At 31.1% G+C, this 26,221-nt stretch overlaps 2 protein-coding genes across 2 annotated transcripts; one reads left to right on the top strand and one right to left on the bottom strand.

Moving 5' to 3' along the window:
* Nucleotides 1-628: 628 nt before the first annotated feature.
* Nucleotides 629-26,141, bottom strand: LOC134711512 (tyrosyl-DNA phosphodiesterase 1-like). Its single transcript, XM_063572140.1, has 15 exons — nt 26,120-26,141; nt 16,961-17,807; nt 16,187-16,387; nt 15,340-15,383; nt 12,835-12,890; nt 8,641-8,737; nt 7,927-7,961; nt 7,461-7,553; nt 6,924-7,103; nt 6,094-6,355; nt 5,431-5,546; nt 4,006-4,113; nt 2,837-2,939; nt 1,696-1,792; nt 629-755 (listed from the first exon to the last, which is right to left on the bottom strand). The coding sequence occupies exons 2-15, from the start codon at nt 17,745-17,747 to the stop codon at nt 682-684; spliced, it is 2,253 nt and encodes a 750-aa protein (XP_063428210.1). The 5' UTR covers nt 17,748-17,807; nt 26,120-26,141; the 3' UTR covers nt 629-681.
* Nucleotides 9,029-11,532, top strand: LOC134709443 (complement C1q tumor necrosis factor-related protein 4-like). The gene is made up of 3 exons (XM_063569602.1): nt 9,029-9,063; nt 9,900-10,054; nt 11,040-11,532. The coding sequence occupies exons 1-3, from the start codon at nt 9,059-9,061 to the stop codon at nt 11,432-11,434; spliced, it is 555 nt and encodes a 184-aa protein (XP_063425672.1). The 5' UTR covers nt 9,029-9,058; the 3' UTR covers nt 11,435-11,532.
* Nucleotides 26,142-26,221: the final 80 nt, after the last annotated feature.

Raw genomic sequence — 26,221 nt, 5'->3', positions numbered from 1 at the left:
ATTTCCATATAGTAGATAGTATATCCATAAAGTTTCCTGAGATTCTGTTGTGTGGTTTCAGTGGATTTGTGAAGACAAGAACGAGATGATCAATTGACGAGTCATAATTCAAACTAGATCTGTGTTTTGTTGAAATAAGCATTGTGTATAAGTTTCATCAATTTGGTTTAAGGCAAACTGAAGTCCAGATATATTGTGATATCTTTTGGTTGGTGTGGTATTGCGATATCTTTTCATGGGTCTTTGATGTTGTGATATCTTTTCATTGGTCTTTTAAAATGTGATAACTTTTCATTGGTCTTTGATAATGTGATAACTTTTCATTGGTCTTTGATATTGTGATAATTTTTCATTGGTCTTTGATATTGTGATAATTTTTTTAAGGGTCCATTTGAATATAGATGGAGCAAGTTGTTTGTATCATGATACAATAGTGGTATGCTTGCCATGAGACAGATTCAAACCAAAGAATTGAAAATTGGATATTTACTGCTTATCCATTAAGCACACTGAATAAAGTAAGAATAAACACTAGACAGCTTGAAGTAATGTATCTAGGTTATGTGACATCTTTTGTTGATTGGTGATATGCACAATCTTGTGATTGGTTTAAATAAAAATCTCTATAGAAATAGCATCATAATTTATTTCATAAATAATGTCATTACACCAATCAAAATGTCAGCTAGGGCACCACATGTTCCCATTACAGTCTGGTAATTCTTTATAAGCTATATCCCATATCCAAGGACTATCTGAAAAAGAATGTTTGTCCATCTTAAAAATTCTAAAATACACTAAAAATATTATAAATATTAAATTCATAAGATTCTGAAATGACAAATTGACAAAATTCTTACGGATGAACAAATATATTATTGAAATGACAAATTGACAAAATTCTTACGGATAAACAAATATATTATAACAAATGTATGGAACTTGTTTATATTCAATCATATGAACATTAACAAAAATACAGATTTTTTGTGTTATCAAAATTTGCTGTTACAAAATATTAGAAATTATTATAAATTAAGGAATGTATCTCCCTCAAGCAAAGCTCTGATTCCTTTCACAGATTTGGCTATACTTTTTGGACCTTTTGGATTATAGCTCTTAATCTTTTATATAAGCTTTGGATTTCAAATATTTTGGCCACGAGCATCACTGAAGAGACATCATGTATTCTTTATTTTTGATACAATTTTTCACTGTTGCTATATATCCTAAAATCTGTGCATTTACTGAGCACAGCTGTTTTCTGCTGTATTGCCATTAAGCACAGCAGGGGTAGAAAGGTGAAACTTGTAAAATGTGGCAGACCATAGAATCAGAATGAAACAGGTCACCTTTCAAAACATACTGCTACAACTGTGCCAAGCAATGATAAAAAAAAACTTATGTGACAAGCTGCTTGACAAGTTTTTCAGCCTAAAAAGTAGAAAGATAGAGTTCTATATGGGCTAATGATGTTGTTCTTGTATAACCTGTGATTCAACGAATAAACACAATGTTTGATTAACATCTTTTATTCAAATATGCCCTTTTCATATTATCATATCGCGCGTTAAATGCCTTTTTTAGGATTGGCACCCTGCCCTTTTGAAATCCTAGCTGGAACACTGACATGTATTGTCGAAATGCGCATCTGGTGCAAGAAAATTGGTACCGTTAACTTTATTAACAACTTACCTTCCTTCTGATATGGCTTTAGTGGTAAATCATATGGCAATAAAAGTTTATCTGCATCATTGATATCACTAGAGACAGGAATTGTTTTCTTACTTCCCTGTATAAAAAGAAGAAAAATAAAACCAAATTAAAAAAATATTTTAAATCATACATTTTTAAAAGTAATAAATAAATTCATCATTGTGGATACCTCTTGATCATTGATAAATTAAATTTAAAATAATGCAGTACATTTGTAAAAGGCTTTTATGAGCACAATTTCCATTATAAATGTGCTTTTTACATTCAACACAACATTGCCCTAATTTCTGAATTAACATTATTTAATTCCATTACATAATGCCAAATCATTTTTTTTCATAAATACAATAATACATTTTTTTTGTGTAAATGTATCAAATTTTGTCTTCTGATATTTTTAAGAGAACTACAGTGCTGCAATAAATGGTAACATTTTGCAGTCAATCTATTGAGTGCTGTAAAAAGGGTCTTGATTAAAGGTACCTAACTTAAGTAGGATCAAGTAGGGCTTTACTGTCACGATTTATTGCAGCATAAATCCATATTTGAAGTTATACAGGCATGACTGAATTTGCACCAAATGTTTGAAAATAACCAGATTTTACAATTCTTATGGTTACATTGAATAACAAATGCACTTCAAGGTATATGAAAACAAGAATGTGTCCTCAGTACACGAATGCCCCACTCGCACTATAATTTTCTATGTTCAGTGGACCGTGAAATTCGGGTAAAATCTCTAATTTGGCATTAAAATTAGGAAGATCATATCATAAGGAACATGTGCACCAAGTTTGAAGTCAATTGGACTTCTACTTCATCAAAAACTACCTTGATCAAAAGCTTTAACCTGAAGCATTTCAGACGGACAAAAGAACGGACGAATGGACGCACAGACCAGACAACATAATGCATAAAAATGTTCGTTGCCTGCATCTTCAACATGGGAAACACTTTCAAATCTACTGTTTCTCACTGTTATATTCAGATATGTATGTGTATGTAGTTTCTGCAAACAATTATAAAGGTATGGAAAGTTCCCATAATATACTTTTTTTACAGTCTCAATACTATCATCTATATGTTTAATGTTGGTTTGCATGAATATATATTAACTTACAAAGAACTTCGGCAAGAATAAAACTCCAAGTTCATATGACCTTATCATTAACTGACTTCCTTTCTTCTCCAAGGCTCCCCATGCTGCCTTAGACAGATTAGCGCTGTAACATTTAAATCAAGTTTACTATGATAACTATAATGTAATATTTAAAATGAATATAGTATTATTTCATCATGAAAGTTTTATAATATAAATGTGTGAGAACAATTACATAACAAAACTTTTGAAATTCATTTATATTTTTCTAATTCTTGTCTTGCATGTTTTTTTTTGTTTTTTTTTATCAATTACACACAGTGACCACAGATTTCATATGGACTATCATTACACATAAAACATTTTATTTGGATTGTTAGAACAGTCAACTGTCAAATTGATGAAATCCAAGTCCTAATTTTTAAATTCCAATCAAAACAATACTTTATCAGAAAGTCCTGTAATTAAGAGATAACTGTATTGTATTTGAAGCTTTAAGGACGTCCATTGGTAGTTTTACTGTCGCAAATTTAGTTTACCTGGCGACGCGGAGCAGAGACAGGTAAACGGGTATTTGCGACAGTAAACGTTCGAAAAGCTTCAAATACAATACAGTTATCTCTATTCTAATGCAAAACAAGTTTATAATTGAATTTCAATCATTATTTCAGTGTAAAATCTTCATAAAAGAAAATTCCGCGAAAATATGTTATCTTTTTTGGTCCCTACACTAGGTGATATCATAGGTATGCTTCCGGCGTCAAACATAAACACGGGGCGTTTTCTGGCTTCTGTGCCGCTTCAGAATGTAATAAAATTTGTTAAAAAGTAGATTTTTAGGCGCAACAAGTGAGTTTTTTGTTTATTATTGTAGAAATAACATGCCGATACATTCCGAAGTTTAAAATGTCGGCTTCCTTAGTTACAGACAAGGAGATAGAGAATTTTACGCTTGCTGTCGTCCAATCAGAACAATTGTTACAAATTAATTGCATTAGAATGTATAGTCTCCACTTAATGTTTAGTGAGCCTGCTTACTTTTGATTAGAAATCTTTGATACAATTTTAATATAACAAAATTATGCAGGGTTTTCTTAGAAATAAATATTTAACATATTTATGGTAATAGAAAAAAATAAATAAAGTAATATATACTTTACCATTACACAGAAAGTTAGTACATGTAATACCTTGTAACAAGGAACCAGGCCACTTCCTGTGATGAAGGTGAAGGTCGACAATATGACTTGATATGTGGCATAGCTCTACTTCTTCCTCTTCCTTTAGATATCCAATGGCTGTAATTGTAATGTTAGGGAAAATGTAAATTTTGATCCACACAGAAAAAAATGACCTAAACAATACTGAACTCTGATGCAACATAAAGCTGAACAAGTCATTAATAATGTTTGATTAAACAAAAGGAACCACATCTTCTTATTTTTAAAGTAATTAGAAACTTTTTTAATGAATCTTCTGCCACATAGAACAGAATGATTATAGAAAAATATTTCTTTGATAATTTTTCAACCTAACTTACGATGATGATACAGATCTAGAGTGTGCTTGTGGTTTAAGGATGTTCGCTACTCTGTTTCAAAATAACAAGCTTTTAAAAAGACTAGTATATATTGAAAGTATATACAACTCATCTAAACATCAACCCAACAATGTTAGATCTGTAAATTGGCTTTCGCAAATTTTTGGTTCTTCCCTCGCCGGGATTCGAACCCATGCTACTGTGATATCGTGACACCAAATCGCCTGCACTGCAGCCGTCCCGCTAGACCACACGACCACCTGGGCTCTTCAAAAATAGAGCTTTCGCTGGCCATGTATTACCTTTCCTCGTCAGTTTTAATCTAGCAGCATACTACAGTACATGATATATAAGGCATGAAGATGTTATTGTTACAGATCAGCTAAATTATCTAGTAAAGGATCCTACAAAATAATGTAAGTATCACAGAAAATAATTATATTTTATAAGTACGTCTGAGTCAGTGACAACTCTACAACAGATGAAAGTATATAAATATACAAACCAAAAAAGAAAAAGAAAATTATGGGTCAGTGTGCTCGTTTTCGAGATCAAAGCCATTGAAAATTTGGCAGGAAATAATTTTCTCTAGACTTTTCATATATTTAACATTGACACCTTTTTTCTTTGAAAACCGATGAAAAAATAACAAGGATTTTATAAGATTTTCAATAAAGTTATTAAAAACAATTTTTAATCAAAAAATGTAAAGATAAGTAAGGGTTAATGGGCTTTTTTTTAAATGGTACTATATGGATAAAACCAAAGGATTCCGAAATGTCTGGCAAAAATTCAAAAACATGAAGAGCGACTTCCTTAAATCTCCATTTTCAGACTAAAACTACCATACAAAAAATTGTTATCACTACACAAGCGAAAATAAAAATAAAAATCCAACAGTTCACTATGTCTCTGAATCAAAAGAAAGTTTTTAAAAATATTTATTGACTCGCAGATAAATTTTTCTTAGTTAAAATGGTTAGATAAACACCAACAGCCTTTTTTAATATTTACCATTTTGCTGGTTTAAAAAAAATTGGTGATGTCTGATCAAAATTAATGTAGATTTACTTACTGGAAGAAAGAAGTAAGATATGTTTGTTTCTTGGCAACATTAATACTATATGGTATAGAGGCTCCAGCAGGATAACCTTCTAAACTACATCTTACATTATCCTTTGTTGGAAATATCTGAAAAAAGTTTTGAACATTAACAATGAAAAAAACTGTAACAGTATTTTCTTATTTTTACAGAGTTATCTTTCAGATTGTAACTTGCATGATCCTTTTTTTGTAAATTCTATAATAAGACAGGATTGACCATGGAATATCCCTTTTTTCTTTCTTGAAGTGAACCTTCTGAACTTATCTTAATTACCTTTTGTGCTAAGTTCTTTACTAAGATAGGTATAGCCCTAATAAAATAATGTAGGTTACAAAAGAATAAATATTCAATGGTTTAAAACAAATAATATTCATCATTAGTACACTGAATGGCTAGTGTGTATGTTTCAGTCAAGTGAAAGGATAAAACGAAATTCTAGGAAAGCAACCAATAATTTTCAATGCACATTTTTCCACTATCTGGATATGCAACATTCCCCAGTTAAATGTAATAAGCAGTTCTAAAGCACTTGCAAATTAATATCTTTATATTTAAAAGCTGTAGATTTGTGATTAAAAAATATCAACACATGAGCTAGATTAAATGACCAATTAAAATGTATTAATGACCTACAAGTTTCAAATTTATTGATGCTAATGGTACACAACTAGATCCCTCTACAGTTGCCAATGACTGTAAGAACTCTGTGGCAAGCCAGGCATCTTTGGTTGCTCCTAAGGATCCAATACTTGAATATTGACCAATCACAGGCCATGATTTCACAAAGTCTTTTTGTGGTCCATGTGTATTTAAAACTTTGCGTAGTCTCATGTGTCCAAATTTGTGTTTATTTTCTGCCATATGTCTCCCTGGAGATGAACCAATAATAACTACTCTAAAAAAAAATCTGATTATTAAAGTCTTCTGAAAAAATACACATCCTTTGTGTTTTGTAAATATGTGTGACAGAATAGGTGGTTATATATAAAGTGTAAAATTGAGAATGGAAATTGGGAGTGTGCCAAAGAGACATGTATGTTTTATAGGTGTTTGTTGTTTAAAATCAGAATTTCTTTATACCGCAATTCATATACTGAGGAATCATTTATATCCATGGATACTAATGTTCCTGGATTGAGAAAATCAATATATTTGTATGCCTTTGATTTCCTGGATTTGCCACAGTTTGGATACAAGTCTTTAGAATATGTGAACTTTGATGACCTTTTAAATTCTTGATAACCTTCACCCACTAATTCCAGGAGAAATTGCTTTCCTCCAAACATTAATGAATGAACAATATCTGTTGGGGTCATTTTTGTGAAAACAGATTGCACTGCACTAAAATTATAATTAAAACTTAATTTAGCTGTGTTATCTGCTCATTTTCAGGTGAGATATAAAATAAAATCTTCAGGGATAAACTATTGTCAATGTCATAAAGAAACTTTGAACTAACATACTTAGCACTAGACATATCATGGTCTGCTATATTTTGTTGCCAGTCCTTCAGTTGATAGGCTTTATAGGATCCTATGTAGTCTAACAAATCTTTTTTGAAATTCGTTGGTGAATCTCCTCTAGAGTAATTACTTTTATTCTCCTCTTTCTTTAACTTTGGAAATAATGGACTAATCCACATTCTTAAACAGAATGAATAAGTTCATAAAAAAAACATTTCAACAAAACATTTTTATTATATGAAATACTTGCCAATTCATTTCTTTTGACAGATATATCAGAATAGTGATATTTTCACTTATTAAAACATTACTTACAGGCCTTTTTTAAAAACACTATATATTAAGAGGTCAGTTTCCTACTTAGGTAAAATTTAAGAACATATATTTATGATGTGAATCTTAAAAAAAACCAGTTCAGACATTCAATTTCCAAGACAACTTATTATATACATAGCCTCTGCCTCATAAAGGATTACTTATCAGGTAGACGGAAAGAGACAAGATCCCATAATACATTTCTGACATGTCATTTGTTACCCTTGAGTCTTCTGGTACCAATCTCTTTCTACCAAGTTAGATGTGTGGATAACAACCCTCATTCCTTCTTCATATAGTAGTATCATCATCTTTCTACAATTTTGTTAACCAGTATTACCCAGAATGCAATTGCTTCTCCCATCCTGTATTCATGCAGTAGTATCATAATCTTTCTGCAATTATGTAAACTAGAGGCATTCCCCTTTAAAAATCCAACAGTAGGATAAATTGTATATATCAATATATGATATTTCATTGGAATTTTAAGCATAATATGAAGAACTAAGATAAATTATCTTAACTTTTGTAAAGGATTTTAACAAGAACAAATTAAGAGTTTATATTATTATAAAGAAAATGTTTATACTTGAACATGCATTATATTTCGTTCAAAGAGGAAAATTAACATAGTCTAGAAAGTGAAATCTGTTTATAGACTTACAATTTCATATCACTTAATACTTACGTGTGATGTGTACCATATATCATTTCTAATCTTGCCTAAAAAGAAACACAACATATATGTATTTTCCCCCATTTATTAAAGCAAATCAAACAAAATCAATAATTTGTTTGTAAAATCAAATTTATGGAATAATTTAAAGATTGGTTTAGTTTCATTTTGCCAAATTAATGTTTAATGGTTGTCTGAGATTTACTGGTTGAAGAAATATAAGTGTTTTAACAAGCCAACATCATGTGTAAATGTGTTGATGAATATAGCAGATATAATAGCAGTACTGTCTTTATAGATCATGTAAGAGACTAATAGCTTTAAAAGCAGTATTGAAGGTGATAAGTAAACATGATTTTCTCGCTGTTGGTGGCCTTTGGCTGTTTTTTACTCTTTGGTCTGGTTGTTGTCTATTTTACATATTCCCCATTTCTCTCTCAATTTATACTGTATAACTGAATATTAATAAACCTCTCAATCAACTATTCTCTATATGCATTGTTTACAATAAAAAATTTGGTGTAAGCTTTATGCATTTTTGCTTATTTCTTTCATATCAAAGTCAGTAAAATCTTCCCATTGATATTTATGTAAAATGGCATTCCCAACAATAGGCAAGACATTAATTGTTATTTTAAAAATACAAGCTACACACATTTATCACAAAACAACCATCACACATTTTTTTTAAACATATTATATGATATATTGTTTAAATTTGCAAACCTGACAAAATTTTATATTGGAGTATTTAGTGGCTTCTATTTCCAAGGCTGTTTTATTACCGGCAGTAAAACCATGTACAAGAAGTAAAGGTTTTGACCTACAAAGGTAAAGATATATTGAATAATGAGAAGTAAATAAAACTGGAATACTTAGATTTCTAAAAATATTAAATTTAATGTTTTTAAATGTGTATAAACAACATGCTTGTACATTATTTTTATCAAATTTACAAAAGTATTTTCCAAGAACAGGATACAGAAGTTCTACAGAAGTATTGAATATCACTAATGAGAACTTTGCATGTCCCAAACAGATGTTACACATAACATGGAGTCATATAAAAGTACCTGAAAATATTAGAATGGATAAATCAGTTTCAAAACCAGAATTAACCCTTCAGCATAATCTTGAAGAAACCATGAGGTAGGAACAGTATTTTTTTTTATCTTTTAAAATTTTTTTTCTTAAAGTCTTGAATTTAAAATAGCAAATTGAATTCAGGTTAATTTATGAAGGATTTTGAGAACATTGCCCTACATTTAAACTGCAGAAGAAATTTACTGGACCTCAAATATTGTCAATCAAAACCTATCCATCTACTCACTTTTAAAGCCTGATTTTATACCACTTTAAAAAGATAACTATTAATAAAGGAAAATGTGTTTCCTTTTAAAAACAAGAGTGAGTCCAAAGAACACGGATGCCCTACTCGCATTATCATTTGCCATGTTCAATGGACCGAGAAATTGGGTAAAAAATCTAATTTGGCCTTGAAAGTAAAAAGATCAATCAATAGGGAACATGTGTACTAGGTTTCAAGTTGATTGGACATTAACTTCATCAAAAACTACCTTGACCAAAAACTTTAACCTGAAACTCACTTTTAAATTCTATGTTCAGTGGACCATGAAAATGGTGTTAAAAGTATAATTTGGTTTTAAAATTAGAAAGATCATATCATAAGGAATATGTGTACTAAGTTTCAAGTTGATTGGACTTCAGCTTCATCAAAAACTACCTTGACCAAAAACTTTAACCCGAAGTGGGACGAACGGACAGACAGACGAACGGACAAACAGACGGAAGGACGCACAGACCAGAAAACATAATGCCCCTCTAATATCGTAGGTGGGGCATTAAAATTGTCTGAAACATAAACTAAATGATGTATTTCCCCTATGAATGAATCAGAAAAAAAATTCTAGTTCTAAAAATTATCTTTTAAAAGTAGTCTATATTAAATGTTCTTCTGTTTTCAGTCTGTTCAAAATAATTGCTTGTATAGCCTTTGTGACAACAGTCATTTCTCACAAGCAATGTGTTAAAAATGCCAACCTTTGGAAAAGTATTCAATATCAACTCAAGTTAGTTGAGAGTTCTGAGGGAAGATGTGACTGTGGATCCCAAGATTTGAGTAAGTAAATGTTCTATTCTATTCTATATATATCAAACAAACAAGTCTAAACAAGTGACAAACCATACAATATATATATGCCCACTGGATCTCAGAGTGATAGAGATACGTAGTTAATACAAATATTTGTCTATCCCTCAGTGAGATTCGAAACTCACACCTTTGATACACTACAACACCAATAGCTTAGCCTCATGTACAGCGCTCTAGACCACTCCACCACATCCGCTATATTAAAAAATAACTTGAATAGTTGTAGTGTTACCTTGTCAGGGAAGGCGAATCTAGAGATAGACATAAGACACATGATTTTTTAAGTGTGCGTTGATATTATATTATTATTTTTATACACAATATATTGTTTCCTATAAAAGATATAGTTAATCAATGTACTGTTTATCATGCATTTATTAAAAGGAGCTATAGGTCCCTTTTCAGGAAGTCAGGATTGGACCTTTATTTTGGGGGAATTCAGGATTTACATCTATCTGGACTAAGTAATTAAAATGATTAAATATTCAGGATCCAGGAAAGAATGTTTCATTTGTGTGTGTGTGTGTGTGGGGGGGGGGTCTTTTTATAGATGAAATCCCCTCCTTAAAATTGATACAATTTCCTATAGGTCTTTCTGCAGAATTTGTAAAACTTACAATCTACAATACCTTTATAATACAAAATGACAAAACTTACTAACAAGTCTTGGTTTCTTACTTTAAACATTTACAATTACAAGTACAGCTTTGAGCACTAACCCAACTTTCTTCAAAGGTCCAAGTTAAAAGTAAAATGATGACAAACAGTTAAAGTCTCTGGGCAAAGTAACATCAATAAACTTCACATTCTCAATGTGTCAATGACTTAAAATTCTCAAATGACATATCAAAACTGACTGCTTGTGTATTCATCTGAATATTATTACTAATACGCAATATTGTTAGATTTTCATGAACTATCTTACAGTTTATATATTAATTATTTGTTATAGACACACATAAAATGGTGGGATTTCTAGTCAAAAGTCAGAAGCACATACAAAATTTCAATGGAGTAGTGGTTTATGATACAGTCGTCACTAATACTGGCAGTGGATATGATACTTCTAATGGACACTTTATTGCCCCTTATGAAGGTCTATATTATTTTTCATGGACAACCCTTACTGTCCATGACAAATCCTTCTTCACACACTTGATGCACAATGGTAAAACAATTGTGATAAATCATGCTGCTGCCAGAGGAATATCTTCGGAACAGATGTCAGCAACACAAAGTGCTGTACTTCAATTAGCAGCAAAAGATAAAGTGTACATAAAGACACATGGGACAGAAAAGTATTTGTATGGTGCTGGTTATTCTACGTTCACTGGTTTCAAAATCTAACTTTTTTTTTTAATATTTTTTAATATGTTCTATTATTCTATATATTGTATTGTATTATATAATGTATTGTATAAAATTGTTTGATTGTATTGCTTGACCCTTATGTGTGTACTTTTGCAATAAAGATTACTATTAACATTGTTGAATAAACATGAATGCAATAGACATGAATACAATTTATTTTGAAATTAAGCTTTGATCTTTTTATAAATTAACTAACAGTTATTGATATGAATAAAAAGAGAAGTGGGGTAAAGGTCAATGAGATCAACCCATTAATACAAATAGACTTCAAAAGTCAGATGCCTATACAATATCATGAATATATATACCACTTATTGTACTGGACATTGTAAATTCTATGGATTGGGTAACTGAAGAACTAAACTAACATAGCATCACACAAGAATGTGTCCTCAGTACACGAATGCCCCACTCGCACTATCATTTTCCATGTTCAGTGGACCGTCAAATTGGGGTAAAAACTCTAATTTGGCATTAAAATTAGAAAGATCATATCATAGGGAACATGTGTACAAAGTTTGAAGTCGATTGGACCTCAACTTCATCAAAAACTACCTTGACCAAAAACTTTCTGTACTTTCTGTACTTTCAGCACACAGGTGCAAATATCGTTCTGTGTCTTAAAATTAAGAGAAATTAAAAATATGTATCCTATATTTCTGCATTTCTTCTGTGTGGAAGACAGATTTTTGGTAACTGTACCTAAATTTATTCGATCATCTAGACAAAGGATATCTTGAGCTCAACATACAGTTTTAATAGATAAACTTTATGTCTTTTGTGGTTTTATTGTCTTATTGATGTATAGTTGTTTTTTTTTGTACACAAAAATATTCCATTCTATTCAATACCTACCAGTATATCATTTTTCTATCTTTAAATTATAATTATAAGGATCCTTTAAAAAAAAAAGCAGTGAATCAAAATTTCTGTCAGGTGAAACTAAGATACTTCAAAGATTGTCGCCTGAATCAACAAGTCTCAACTTAAATCACCATAAATATTTTTTGAAAAGCTTCTTAATTATAAGATTAAAAATTAAAAGTTAACAAATTATGGGAAACCAGGTTCAATTTCAGAATTTGCTGAATATCATTTGCAGCTGAATTCACAACTTTTCAATATAAGCCATTGTAAATGTGTTTTATTGTGTTGTTTGACTGCTCTATAGAGTGTTTACCCTGTTTATTATTGTGCATTGTCTGTTTAAGGTCATTAAATCTTTCACCTGGTATTTGTTCACCTATTTATTGTTGATGAAACAATCATTTATCAAATTTACCATATAACTATATCCCCCTTATAAAATAAGATATATACCCAATGCTTCTTTTGACAATATTGAAGTAATTATCTCCCCTTCATAGCAATATTACCTGAATTGTTCTGGGTACTGTTTCATTAACCATGGAATTTCAAACATGTAATTAAACTGAAAATAAAAGGAAACACAAAAAATAAAGATGTGTTGCAAGTGTCATACATGTATCAGGGTGTATACAATTAAAATATTTACCACTACTGATAAAGAATAAGACAAATCTTTGAAAGAGAGAACATGTATGACTTCCACAATTGTAACAATTGTATATAATTATATTCTATTATGAGATATATTGTGTAATTTTGCAACTTGAAGCTTTCTGATCCATCAAGTCCTTATTTAAAACAGGCTTATTCACTCAAACACATAGATCCCTGTGTATTACATTGTCCAAAAAGTATTGTGTTTTTAAAATTTTATAAATATCCAACTAATTAGTGATTTTACTGTCAGCATCATTCAATTATTTTTTTATAGCTTCTGAATTAAATTCATTAAATTGACCATTAATTTTCAATTCAAAGTTTTATTGCCATATAAACTTTACAGTTTGTGACATATAACAACAACAAAAACAAATAAAGACAATAACTAAGTAACTCAATATATATACACAAATTCAGGTAAATATTAAAGGGTCCCCTGTCCTCAGTTCCATTGACTTTTTTATAAAGGATCCTAGTTTATTCACTTGTGTTGGTGTTGATGGGTTAAGTATATATATAACTTTGTCATTGTCAGTGAGATTAGCAAATAAATTACTTTCTCTATTAATGCAATCAAAATATGTTAATCTAATATTTGAATTATGAGAATAATTTATTAGGAAATGTTTCTCATCATCTAGTACTTTACATTTTTTGCAAAGTCTCTCTTCGCAAGGAATTTTAAAATGCCTCCCTTTTTCAATTAATAATGAATGGTCACTGATTCTAAGTTTTGTAATTAATTTTCTAAATTCAAAGTTTGGGTTAGAGAGGTAAGGTTTGATCAATAGATTTGACTCAAGTGCTTTATAAAAAATTAATTTACTTTTATCATCAATAGATGTTAACTTATTTATCAACAGGTTGTTGTAGTATGAGTTTATTTGGGGTTTAATATAGCTTTTAATATTTTTTAATTGTTTTAAATTATCACAGGTTTTTAGTCTATCTATATCAATGGTAGATTCATAAATGAAGAAACAGACAAACTCTTTTTTTTGTGTAATTGGTACATGTATTACTGTAGAAAAAGAAATAGATTCATACTTTGCAGTGCACATAAGTTTTGATGACTTGTCAAGTAGAACTATAAAATTGTCTTAATATAATACACTGATTGTCAAATAGTCAGATTTTAAATTATGATGCCAAAAGGAAGTAACACTTTATATTGCATGCCAAATTATTTCTCCAATGCATTTAAATTGTTCATTAAGATGCAAATATTAGAACATAAATCTGAATTTGTGAACACATTTCATACACTAAATAATTATTATTACATAAATACAGCAGCAGGCTGTAAATTGTGTAATAAGGTGAATGAGGGCAATACTTCAGATCAATGAATTCTTATAGTATAAAAATAAAAAGTGGTATGATTGCCAATAAGACAACTCTCCAACAGAGACCAATTGACATAAAAATTGGGAACTAAAGGGTACTGTATGGCCTTCAACAATGAGCAAAACCGCAAAGCAATTCAACGGCCCTGAAATGACAAACGTTAAACAATTAAAATAACTGCCATAAGACTCTTTCAATCATTTCTAAGGTTTCAATGTACATTGTATTATCTTTTATTTATCATAAGCACCATTTCATTTATTAGTAAATAAAAGAACACAGTTGGAATGTTCCCCCACATTGCACTTATTTAATATTTCCAAGAGACATGACTCTTTTAAAAAAAGTTGATTGTCCACCATTTTTGAACTTGTTTGAGATATTTTTGATATTAACCTATAGTATAAGTTTTTAAAAATCTGACAAGAATTGTACCTTTGAGAGTGCTAACAAGACCTGATGGCAGGATAGACATACAGGCAGTTGGACGCTTGGTATATCCATGTCCCCCACAACCCTTTACGTGGGGGACAAAAACAATACACTTTTTTACTATATATTCGAATCCAGATAAGTTATAAAATTACACAACTTTTTCAATATGTTACTAACCCGTTGAAGCTATATGTGACCCTGTTTAAACAATGTATTGTGCATAAAACTTTTCAAAGAGACATGTTTTATTCAAACATTAAACATTTTCAAAAATTGATTCATAATCCATGAAAATGTAAGTTGTTCACCTTCCAAATATTTTACTTCCTCAACTCATTACTAATGACTTGTCTCATGTGTTTTCGTCCAATTAAGAATACATTATGACGTCACAATTTCCATTGAAAAATATGCATAATACAAATTCATATGACGTAAAAAAACACATAACCTGACCATACATGTACTACTTTAGAAATAGACAAAATGCTGACATATTTACAATACCATAACCACAAGAATTCCATCAAATTCAAAAATAACTTCAAGACAAATATTAAACCACAAACCTGACACGAAGCTTGCAATGTTCCCATAATTGGTGACAGTATATCTGAAATTAAAACACTCAGATAATTATGTTAATAAAAATAACTCATTCAAAAGTTTTGAAATCAGCTATTTTTAAGCACAATGTAATGTTAATTAGCCTTTTTGAGTTTCTATGTTACAACTTCAAATGATGATATGATTGTATGCTTTTGTATGCACCTGTCCTAAGTCAGGAGTCTGTTATTCTGTTGTTGTCATTTGTTGATGTGGTTTCTTGTTTTTTTATATACATGTAGATAAGAACGTTGATTTCTTGTTTGAACTGTTTTACACTAGTCTTTTGGGGCTTTATATCTTGCTGTTTGGTGTGAGCCAAGGCTCCTTGTTGAAGGCTGTACTTTAACCTGTAATTGTTTACTTTTTACACATTGCATTTTGGTTGGAGCATTGGAGAGTTGCCTCATTAAAAAAGGCAATTTTCATGAATTTCTTACAAAATTAAATCTGAGCAAGGAACAGCATTTAAAATAGCTATTGCTGTTCACAAGAAAGCAAATTGTTCAAACACTTATAATAAGAATTTACCAAATATAAAAGATACCAATATTCTAATTGCGTAACTGATGTCCTTCATCTCTCAGTCTGTTGAACTTTAAGAATGGGAGTACAATGACATAAAAGTTAATATGACACACAGCACTTTAAGAAATGTAAGTCATCGATGTTGTTTTGTAATATTATGATATTAAATGATATGTATGACAGTTATGCTGTACATGTGCACCACATGACATCACCTATAGTACAAGATGAATAATGAAGGGCACTTGAAAAATTCATATAAGATTAAATATCATCTCTCACCTTTGATATCCATTGCTAAGACTTGGTTGTATTGGTTTTGTATACCATGAACTTTGGTTAGGAAGAAACTATACGGTTGTCCTTCACTATAGACTTGATCTGGAGATCGAGGACCTGTTATGGATATCTTTGGCTTTTTTCTTGGTGGAGATTCTTGTGAGGTTCTACCACTCAGACTCCCTGATGTCTGTTGTTTGTCATCTGAAAAACATCATGTTTCCTGGAGAATGTAATTCTATGATACTTAACTGAAACCAAGCTAAGATATCTTTATTTCATGTTATACATTACACTAGTGAACTATCAGAGGCATCAATTTATTATAGCTGTACAATATATATGTTGAAATTTTGTTTAATTTTGATCAAGGGAAATAACACTTCTTTTATAGAACACCAATGGTTAAACATGCTTAGAGAAAGCACATTTTATTTCTTACAGACATTTTTATAGAAGAACAAGAATGTGATCAGTAGTTGACAAGTGGCTTTGAAAACAGCCCTAAAACAAAATGCTCAACATGCAATATCAAATCATGAAAAGTATTTCCATTCTATATCGTAGACCTATTATTCAAATAATCTGACTTATTACTTTCAACATATAACTGACAAACTGACCTTGCTCTTGTACCAATAAACAATGAACAAGAAGCAAGCAGGTTGTTTTTGTACATTGATAACAAATGTTCTTTTGTTAAATTTTACTACTAGGTACCTGATAGGACAGGCACTTGATGCAAATTTTCTTTTTTCTATTTTGCTATTTAATTACCTGGATGGCTGAATTCTTGAAGATGAGATGGATTTTTCCTGTAACATTTTGACCCATACTGACAAGGAGGTTTCTTTCTACTAACTGTCTTCTTTTCTTCTTCAAGTAAAACTGTCTGTTTTCTCTTCAAGCCACTAGATGGTGATGGTTTATAATCAGAATGTTTGCCTTTCTCCACTGGACTGTCAAATCTTTTTTTAATATCAACCTTTTCAGCCTCTGGACTGGAATCAATCTTATCTAACCAGTTCTCTATTTCTGTAAATGACTTAGTCTTTTTCTCAGAGGACTTGGTCAAACTTTCTGATGATGGTTTTGTTCTCTTGTCATGTGACTTAGTCAAAGTTTCTAGTGACAACTTTGTCTTCTTGTCTATTGACTTAGTCAAAGTTTCTGATGATGGCTTTGTTCTGTTGTCTAGTGACTTTGAAAAACATTCTGATGATGATTTTGTTGTCTTTTCTTGTGACTTAAGCTTAGTCAACGTTTCTGATGATTTATTACTTTGTTTAACAAGTGATTTAGATTCGTTTTGTTCAGATGTGGATTTCAATGAGTTAAATAATGAAGATTTTCCTTTCCCTTTAGAGGTCCCTTTCAAAATGAAATATTCTTCACTTTCCTCTTCAGACTCTGAAATCTCATGAACTTCACTTCTTCTTTTACTTAATGACGGAAGCTTTACTGGTGATTTGTGTGGTGATTCAGTGGTCACGTCACTATCTTCTGGTCCAACAGTAATATCTGAGTCTGTATCAGATACATGATGACCTCCCTTTGCAGACATAAGATCAAAATGATTCCAATATATATATCAAACTGTGGAATTTAATTTACATTTTTTTTCCTAAAAAAAAAATTTACCATGAAATTTTTAAAATTACATACCATATTACAAATATGTTATTTTTACCTACTGGAAATAGAAAGGGACAACATCAGAAAGCAAAGCACAGTATAAACAAGTTTTGTCTCTTTTTGGGGGGTTCTAGATAGAATAAACTCATCATAGATACCCGGATAAAAATTTAATATATTTGCCAGACATGCATTTCGTCTCATCAGTGATGCTGGAATAAAACTAGAGGCTCTAAAGAGCCTGTGTCGCTCACCTTGGTCTATGTGAATATTAAACAAAGGACGCAGATGGATTCATGACAAAATTGTCTTTTGGTGATGGTGATGTGTTTGTACATCTTACTTTACTGAACATTCTTGCTGCTTACAATTATTTCTATCTATAATGAACTTGGCCCAGTAATTTCAGTGGAAAATGTTAGTAAAAATTTACAAATTTTATGAAAATTGTTAAAAATTGACTATAAAGGACAATAACTCCTTAGGGGGGCAATTGACCATTTTGGTCATGTTGACTTATTTTTAGGTCTTACTTTGCTGTACATTATTGCTGTTTACAGTTTATCTCTATCTATAATAATATTCAAGATGATAACAAAAAGGCAAAATTTCCTTAAAATAACCTATTCAGGGGCAGCAAACTAACAACGGGTTGGCTGATCTATCTGAAAATTTCAGGGCAGATAGATCTTCACCTGATAAACAATTTCAAAGTCAGTCAGATTTGCTCTAAATGCTTTGGTTTTTGAGTTATAAACCAAAAACTGCATTTTACCCCTATGTTCTATTTTTAGCCATGGCGGCCATCTTGGTTAGTTTGGCGGGTCATGCCACACATTTTTAAAACTAGAAACCACAATGATGATTGTGGCCAAGTTTGGTTTAATATGGCCCAATAGTTTCAGAGGAGAAGATTTTTGTAAAAGTTAACGACGAAGGACGACGACGACGATGGACGATGGATGCCAAGTGATGAGAAAAGCTCACTTGGCCCTTCGGGCCAGGTGAGCTAAATATGTTAAAAAGGCCAAATAAAGTACAACGTTGAAGAAATGTCAATTTATGCAAAAAAAAATCTTAAATATATACAATTATCATTCATTAATAACAGGCCATTAATGGAAGGTTAAATCAATACAGAATATTCCACAAATTATATCCAATTGATTCTTATTTATAGGATGATTCAGTTTTAAAAAGACTACTTTTGCAACAGGCACAATTCGATTTTTTGGGAAAATTTTGTATACATTCTGTTGGCCTGAGCTGACAATGGCTGAGGTACAAATTATTCTTACACTAGGAAACTACAGTACATCATGTACATAGTGTTGTTATATGCAAATTCCTCGATCTATTTGAATGAATTAATATAGTAATCATTAAAGACCCATCCAATAAACAGATTACTTGCAACAACAGATTATGACACCTGTTGTTACCATTGATTAGCTTGGGGCCTTAAACATGTTAAAGGGGCACTAGCTACAAGATATATAAAAAATCTAAAGTTTGATTTTTTTCTGTTCAAACAACACATGATCAATATAATGAAAGTGAAATAGTGAAATAATAATTTGCTTTTTGCAGCCAAAAAGGTTCAATTTTGTCAAATTACGCTAAGAAACATTGATAATTAGTTATTCACTTGCAAGTGAATGAGTCGACCTCTTTAAATCCATATTCATGTGAACTTCAATTTAACCCCTAGCTAGAGATTGACAACGCATGCATTGTACGTGTCCTGGTTATTTAAAGAAACAGAATGTCAAAAATGAAAGTGAAACTATGGTAAATCATTTGATTACTAATTCTATGCACATAAAATCATTCTTATACGGTTAAAAACAATGAGAAACAATCTATAAAATAAAATCAAACAGACCTATAAAAATCCAATTGCAGGTGTTGGTTTAATCTATTCATATCTTTATTTATGTTTACATAAACGCTTATATGGTCATCTGAGGTCAAATCCATAGTTAGTTAGATGGCGTCTGGACTAAAATACACACGAAACGAACCTATATGTTATCTACCACATGCTCTGTAAACTGTTTATTTTAGACTTTTGATAGTTTGGATAAATGTTTTACATTGTTATACATCAAATATGAGAATTTGAGTCAAATCAGTGACCATGAATTTGACAGCTAGTGCCCCTTTAAACAGTCATAAAATTGTCGCCAAATAAAATTTTGTACAATTTTAAATGATATTTTAATCGTTACGGTAAAAAAAATTTTTTTTGACAAAGATGAAGCCCAGCACAGTCCTTTATCCTGTTTAAAAAATTACACTGTCGATTCTCTCAAATTAATTAACTTATTTAGTCTTAATTAAGGCTTAAAGCATTTCTAGTTGTTCTGATTAAGAACCTTAGAAGGCCACAGGGCGGACTTTTAAACTGTGTAAAACACCTTATCACTATTTGTCCGCCATTATTGGACATCAAAAAAGTTCCGGCAATATTTTAACGTCATAATTGAAAATATCTGACCCCACAATGGAAAAGTGATTGTTGTATGACGTCAAAAGTTCAAACGGAACAGATTCCAGGGTCATGCCAGACAGATTTCTAAAAATAAAGAATTTATCATTATTATTATAGTTACATGTATTTATCACAGGTACTTGTGGACAGTATACCCTTTGGGTGCCCCTGAGTGGGAGTATCCCGAATGACCCCCCCATGTAGTTTAATTTTGATTTATTTTTCTTTAAACGTTTATTTAAATTGTTTTCACTGTAGTGCGGTGACTGAAGGTAGATTTTTTGGATTTTAATCTCCCCACCGAACACACACCTATATAATATATCATTGGAAAGAGGAAATCGTGTACTATAATAATATGCCTGTCGTCAGGACTTTGTATGGTCACAACTTTTTTAAATTGAGGTCAAAGGTTATATGTGAAAATCTGTGAAAATTTGGGAGGGTTTCAATTTTGACATTTTATTCTATTTCTAAACTCTACATAAATACAAACGATACTATTTTGGCTTTATTAATGTTTGTTATTATACATAAACCTTAATCATTAAGATTTATTCTATCAAAAAAATCCTAAAACGACGTTTTATAAACAAAACTTCAAAAATTAAGTTTTCAACCTATAAAATGTTTAGAGCACCTGAACCTTTTGAAAAATTTCAATTTCAGGTAAAAATCAAGTGTCATGCAGGACAATACTTTAAAATTATTTTTTAAACTATCATATTGGGTGAGGTATCAAATCAAAGCAATAGAACACTACAGTCAAATATGACCTCAAATTGAATTTCGGATACTTCCAGTTTTATCATAGACTATTCGTTGCTTTTGTTTTTTTCACAATTATTACTGCTTTCATATAATATTATCTTTTGTTGCGTATTTTACTCTGGTTAATATCTATAACTTTATAAGTTTTGTACCTATATCCCCCCTTTTTTTCCTTGCAACGTATTTCAAAAGTATTCCATATAGAAAAAAAAAGATGTGATATGATTGCAAATGTGGCAACCCTCCAAATGAGACATAAATTACCAATACGTCCCGTACGGGCTTCAACAATGAGTAAAATTTATACTGCATAGTCTTCAATTCACAAAATGAATATTGTAAAACAAACGAAAAATCTCTCGACCTGATTAATGTACAAAATGAATAAGAAACAAAAAAATATAGTATATAGAAACATACGACAAACACTGCATTACCGTCTCGTGTCTTGAAACAGACACAAACAGAATGTGGCGGGGGTTTGACTTTTTTTAAGGGCACGCCAACACTCCCCAAACCCGGGGGCTGGGACCATGTGTATCAGTTCAACCAGCTCTATACCTAATCAACCGTTATCTCCATCATTTTCATTTTCACCAACCGTCACAAGACATGTTTTTAATATTTCTACACATTTCCCTCATGGCCACAGGTATGCACATGAAAGGTTCTGCTCAAAGCAAACACGTTATTTTGAGTTTTCCTTTTCAAATACAGACAAGATATTGTTGGAAGTCCGAAGACATTTGTTCCCAAAGAAATACCAGCTTTAACCCATCCCTTTCAATTCATCCCAGATTTTACAGAGATCTTATTAAATGGGGTTATATACATTTTCATGGATCTACAATCTGTTGATACCTGTAACTTGGCATTGAACACGGTCATGTTCTTCTCTGGCTGTTTATGACGTCTTTACACTAAATCCATTGTATGTTGGATGTGTACGGATTGAGTGCTTAGTCTTAGTGGCATGGTTTTTAATTAGTTGTTAGTGGCTTTGAACTAGCTGTCAGATAACTGCGAGTACTCTCAGATCTGTTCAGTGTGTCTTTTTTTGTCGGGATGTATAAGTACCCTGCCACGTCCACTTGTATTTTTTGTCTATCTGATGAGTTAAGCCTTTTTCAACTGACTTTTTATAGTTCGTTCTTATGTTATACCACTGTCCAAGGTTAGGGGGAGGGTTGGGATCCCGCTAACATGTTTAACCCCGCCACATTATTTATGTATTTGCCTGTCCCAAGTCAGGAGCCTGTAATATAGTGGTTGTCGTTTGTTTATGTGTTACATATTTGTTTTTCGTTCATTTTTTACATAAATGAGGCTGTTAGTTTTCTCGTTTGAATTGTTTTACATTGTCTTATCGGGGCCTTTTATAGCTGACTATGCGGTATGGGCTTTGCTCATTGTTGAAGACCGAACGGTGACCCATAGTTGTTAATGTGTGTGCCATTTTGGTCTTTTGTGGATAGTTGTCTCATTGGCAATCATACCACATCTTCTTTTTTATATTAAGATGACATCCATATGCTTGTCTGCAAAGATGATGGGTAAACATTGTGCATGAGACGTACACACTATCTTGATTTCACTCAATTTCATGGTTGGCAACACATTAGATAGCATCGCACTCTACTTTAAGAAGCATAAAATCCATTGGCATTCAATATTTCAACAAGGTGTTTCGAATCAAACTCATGGTACATTTGTAAAGCCAATCCAAAATGAAAAGGAGTAAAATAAAATGGCCACACAAACGGTTTCCTGAGAATAGTCTTGGCTATGCAGTTTCATCGAGTTACCATAAAATTAATTGCAATAAAGACGAAGGCATTGACTGAATTGAAGAAGAAGGAGACAATTCTTCCGAAGATGGGTATATTTCTGTAGAGTTTGTAGAGATGTCTTTTCTATTGTATACTTGCAGCGGAATGACATATATCTGTCCGTTATTTGTGTCTTTTACATTTGACATTAAAATTTTGAATTCAGTTTTCAATTAACTAGCAGCTGATATGGCATCTCAAATAGTTATTTTGCTACAAAATATTGTTATATTTGCCTTGAACTTGTTGAAGTTGTTTGACAATTTTATTTCTATAGAAATCAATGAGTTTAGACTGCATTTTACAAGTAGAATATTTTAAATTAGAATCAGCTGGAAGAAAAGATCTACAACTAAGTAAGATATTTATCTAGTAACGGTGTCATGATGAATGACCATTACATCGTTGTCAATAGCCAAAATAAAATTAGTAAAAGCAGTATCGTGATCTGAGATATTTGCATTTTTCGTTTTTAGCAAATAATTTGTAATGCAACCAAAATGACAGAGTGCTTGAAGTTTAAAAGATGGACGGGAAACTATTTCAACTTTAACTTTAACTTTAACTGACACGGTTAAAACATTCTTAATACGCTCATCTGATTCAAACTTGAGTAGTTTTTGATCTTTCTAAAATGTTTTGTTGCAACAAAATATACAAGCGCTCTAGTTGAACGACTGCATTCTAGAACGCGTACACATACCCGAAACTGAGGAACAACAGTCCGATAATTGTATGTCGTCATTAAATAGCAGATTAGAAGCTTCCTCGCTCTAAAAGGGGAAACAAATATGTTTACTTGTGTAACTTTTGTAGCATGAACAATGATAAGCAGCCTGCACGGACTCCTGTAAATTAATAGCTTTGGCATGAAACATCTTGATGTTCACCTCATCTAATCTTTTATTCAATGCAGGTACAAAAATCGACTATCCTTTACTGGTAAATTGACTCAAAATTTCAGTCCATTTTTTCTTTTCTTTGCATAATAAGCACTGCATAAAATTTAACAACTTTTGTCTTTTCTTTGGACTTAATGGAGCAAGTTGCAACTGACTTGACATATCACGGAATATTTACTGAAACTATCTGTCAATTATTTTGATTTTACAATTAGACTTTTCTGACAAGTATATTTAATGTTTTATAACAAAAAAATCATAGAATATAAACACATACAAAAAAAATATGTAGCATATATCAGTGCAAATATGTGTATATAATAGCGAAAAAGGTAGTAATATCATATATCAGTTGAGAGCAAATTATTGACTAAAACACAAAATGTGACGGAAGGCAAGTGATTAAGTTCCGTGTTGAAATTGAAGTTTTTTATTCCATTCTTTTTCCATTGATTTCTTAAGTTTTTTTTCATATTTTGGTTCCGAAATTTTTATCACTGATTAGTTTCATGAAATACTATATGCTAAAATTATTATGGGATAATTTTTATTACTACTATAAAGAAGAAACTAAAGTTTGTGTCTGAATTTGCAATCAAAATTACCTCAATTTTTAACAGTCTAAACTTCGCAAATTTTATAGATTATAAGAAAATGAAATACTAAATAGAATAATTCGATATATGAAAATAGCTTCAGGAAAAACTATTTCAGTTAAATGTAAGCAAACATACACAATTTTTCATTTTGAAAAAGGGGGGTTGAAACTCTCCAATGTACTACTAGTCATTAAAACGACTATTTAGAAAAATGTGACCGTACGAAATTCTGACGACAGGACAAAAACTAAAGAAGACATATGTGTCTTTAAGTTAAGACCATTTTCAGCTGTGTGTTATTTGGGGAGATTAAACTCGCGATCTAGACGACTTTTTACACTTTTGTCACCGCACTACTGGGAATATATGTCGAAGTTACTGACAAACAGCATTTAAGATTTTTGCCAGTCGACTGATATGTATATGCTGTTTGTCAGTAACTTCGACATATATTCCCAGTGAAAACTATTTAATTAAACATTTAAAGAAAAATAAATCAAAATTAAACTACATGGGGGTCATTCGGGATATTCCCAGTCAGGGGCACCCAAAGGGTATCCTGTCCACAAGTACCTGTGGTATTTATAGCATTGTACAATGTGTTTTATTCCTTCTCCTGGACAGGAATTAGTTATTAGAAGTAAAATGCAAGAGTATTGATGATTGTTTATGAGGGAGATGCAAGATGTTAAAATTATTTATAAGCTATGAATTTTACACTGACAAATTTTATACAAGTCAATTATACGTCCTTTGTTGGAATACTCCACTACAGTGTGGTCACCATATTTGAAGAAAGATATAAGGAGAATTGAAAAGATCCAGCGTCGAGCTACCAAATTAGTGCCTAGTATAAAAATGTTAAGTTACGTTGAAAGATTGAGAGCCTTGGGCCTTCCAACACTTGAATACAGAAGAGATCGTTATGATATGATACAAGTTTATAAAGCTTTACATGGGATAGATGATATTAAATGGCAAAATATGTTTGAGTTATCTACAAATTCTACTAGAGGACATCCTTGGAAATTAAGTAAAAAGAGGTGTAATTCAACTCAGCGTCTCCATTCATTTTCTCAAAGGATCATTGATCAATGGAATAGTCTTTCAACCGTAACAGTTTGTGCAGAATCTGTCAATATTTTTAAAAATCATATTAATGATGAACATTGGAATAGGAAGAAGTTTAATCCTACATAATGGAATAGTCTTAATATTATATAGATTTCAACAGTAAAAGTTTGTGCAGAATCTGTCAATATTTAAAAAAATCATATTAATGATGAACATTTTGGAATGGGAAGAAGTTTAATCCTACATAATGGAATAGTCTTAATATTATATAGCTTTCAACAGTAAAAGTTTGTGCAGAATCTGTCAATATTTAAAAAAAAATCATATTAATGATGAACATTGGAATGGGAAGAAGTTAAATCCTACATAACATTTTAATATAAATGCAGCAGTTTATAAATGTATGCGACAAGTATTTAAAATATTGTGGAAACCATCGTACAACATGTATAGAAGTACAGAAAAATTATTCGTTCTATTTATGCGCACAGCTCACAGTTAAAATAAGTAATTTAATATCAAGTAAATTATGAGGCGGCAAAAGAAGTTTTCAACTTAATGATCGCCGCAATAATCCAGGTAGAATCCAGGTAAAAAATATGATAAGTTGTCATTATTTTGATAGAACTCACACATGTGCCAAATCAGCATTTGTTTACTAATTATTTTCGGATTTTATTATTTCATATTTTATTTTAAAAAACGTTTAACAAAGGGTTTCATTCTAAATAGCA

This window comes from Mytilus trossulus, chromosome 3 (assembly GCF_036588685.1).
Source record: "Mytilus trossulus isolate FHL-02 chromosome 3, PNRI_Mtr1.1.1.hap1, whole genome shotgun sequence".
In the NCBI taxonomy this organism is placed as follows: Eukaryota; Metazoa; Mollusca; class Bivalvia; order Mytilida; family Mytilidae; genus Mytilus; species Mytilus trossulus.
The sequence above is the reverse complement of the archived record's forward strand: the minus strand, read 5'-3'. Positions and strand labels throughout refer to the sequence as shown.

What these genes read in the sequence shown, in the direction of transcription:
- LOC134711512 (XM_063572140.1), bottom strand. Translation starts at nt 17,747, where the DNA reads ATGTCTGCAAAGGGAGGTCATCATGTATCTGATACAGACTCAGATATT. An exon ending in CATTGCAAGCTTCGTGTCAG is followed by an intron (nt 12,891 to 15,339) that starts GTTTGTGGTTTA and finishes TTTTATTTTCAG; the next exon opens with TTTAATTACATGTTTGAAAT. An exon ending in CATGATATGTCTAGTGCTAA is followed by an intron (nt 6,356 to 6,923) that starts GTATGTTAGTTC and finishes ATTTTTTTTTAG; the next exon opens with AGTAGTTATTATTGGTTCAT.
- LOC134709443 (XM_063569602.1), top strand. An exon ending in CTGTGGATCCCAAGATTTGA is followed by an intron (nt 10,055 to 11,039) that starts GTAAGTAAATGT and finishes TATTTGTTATAG; the next exon opens with ACACACATAAAATGGTGGGA.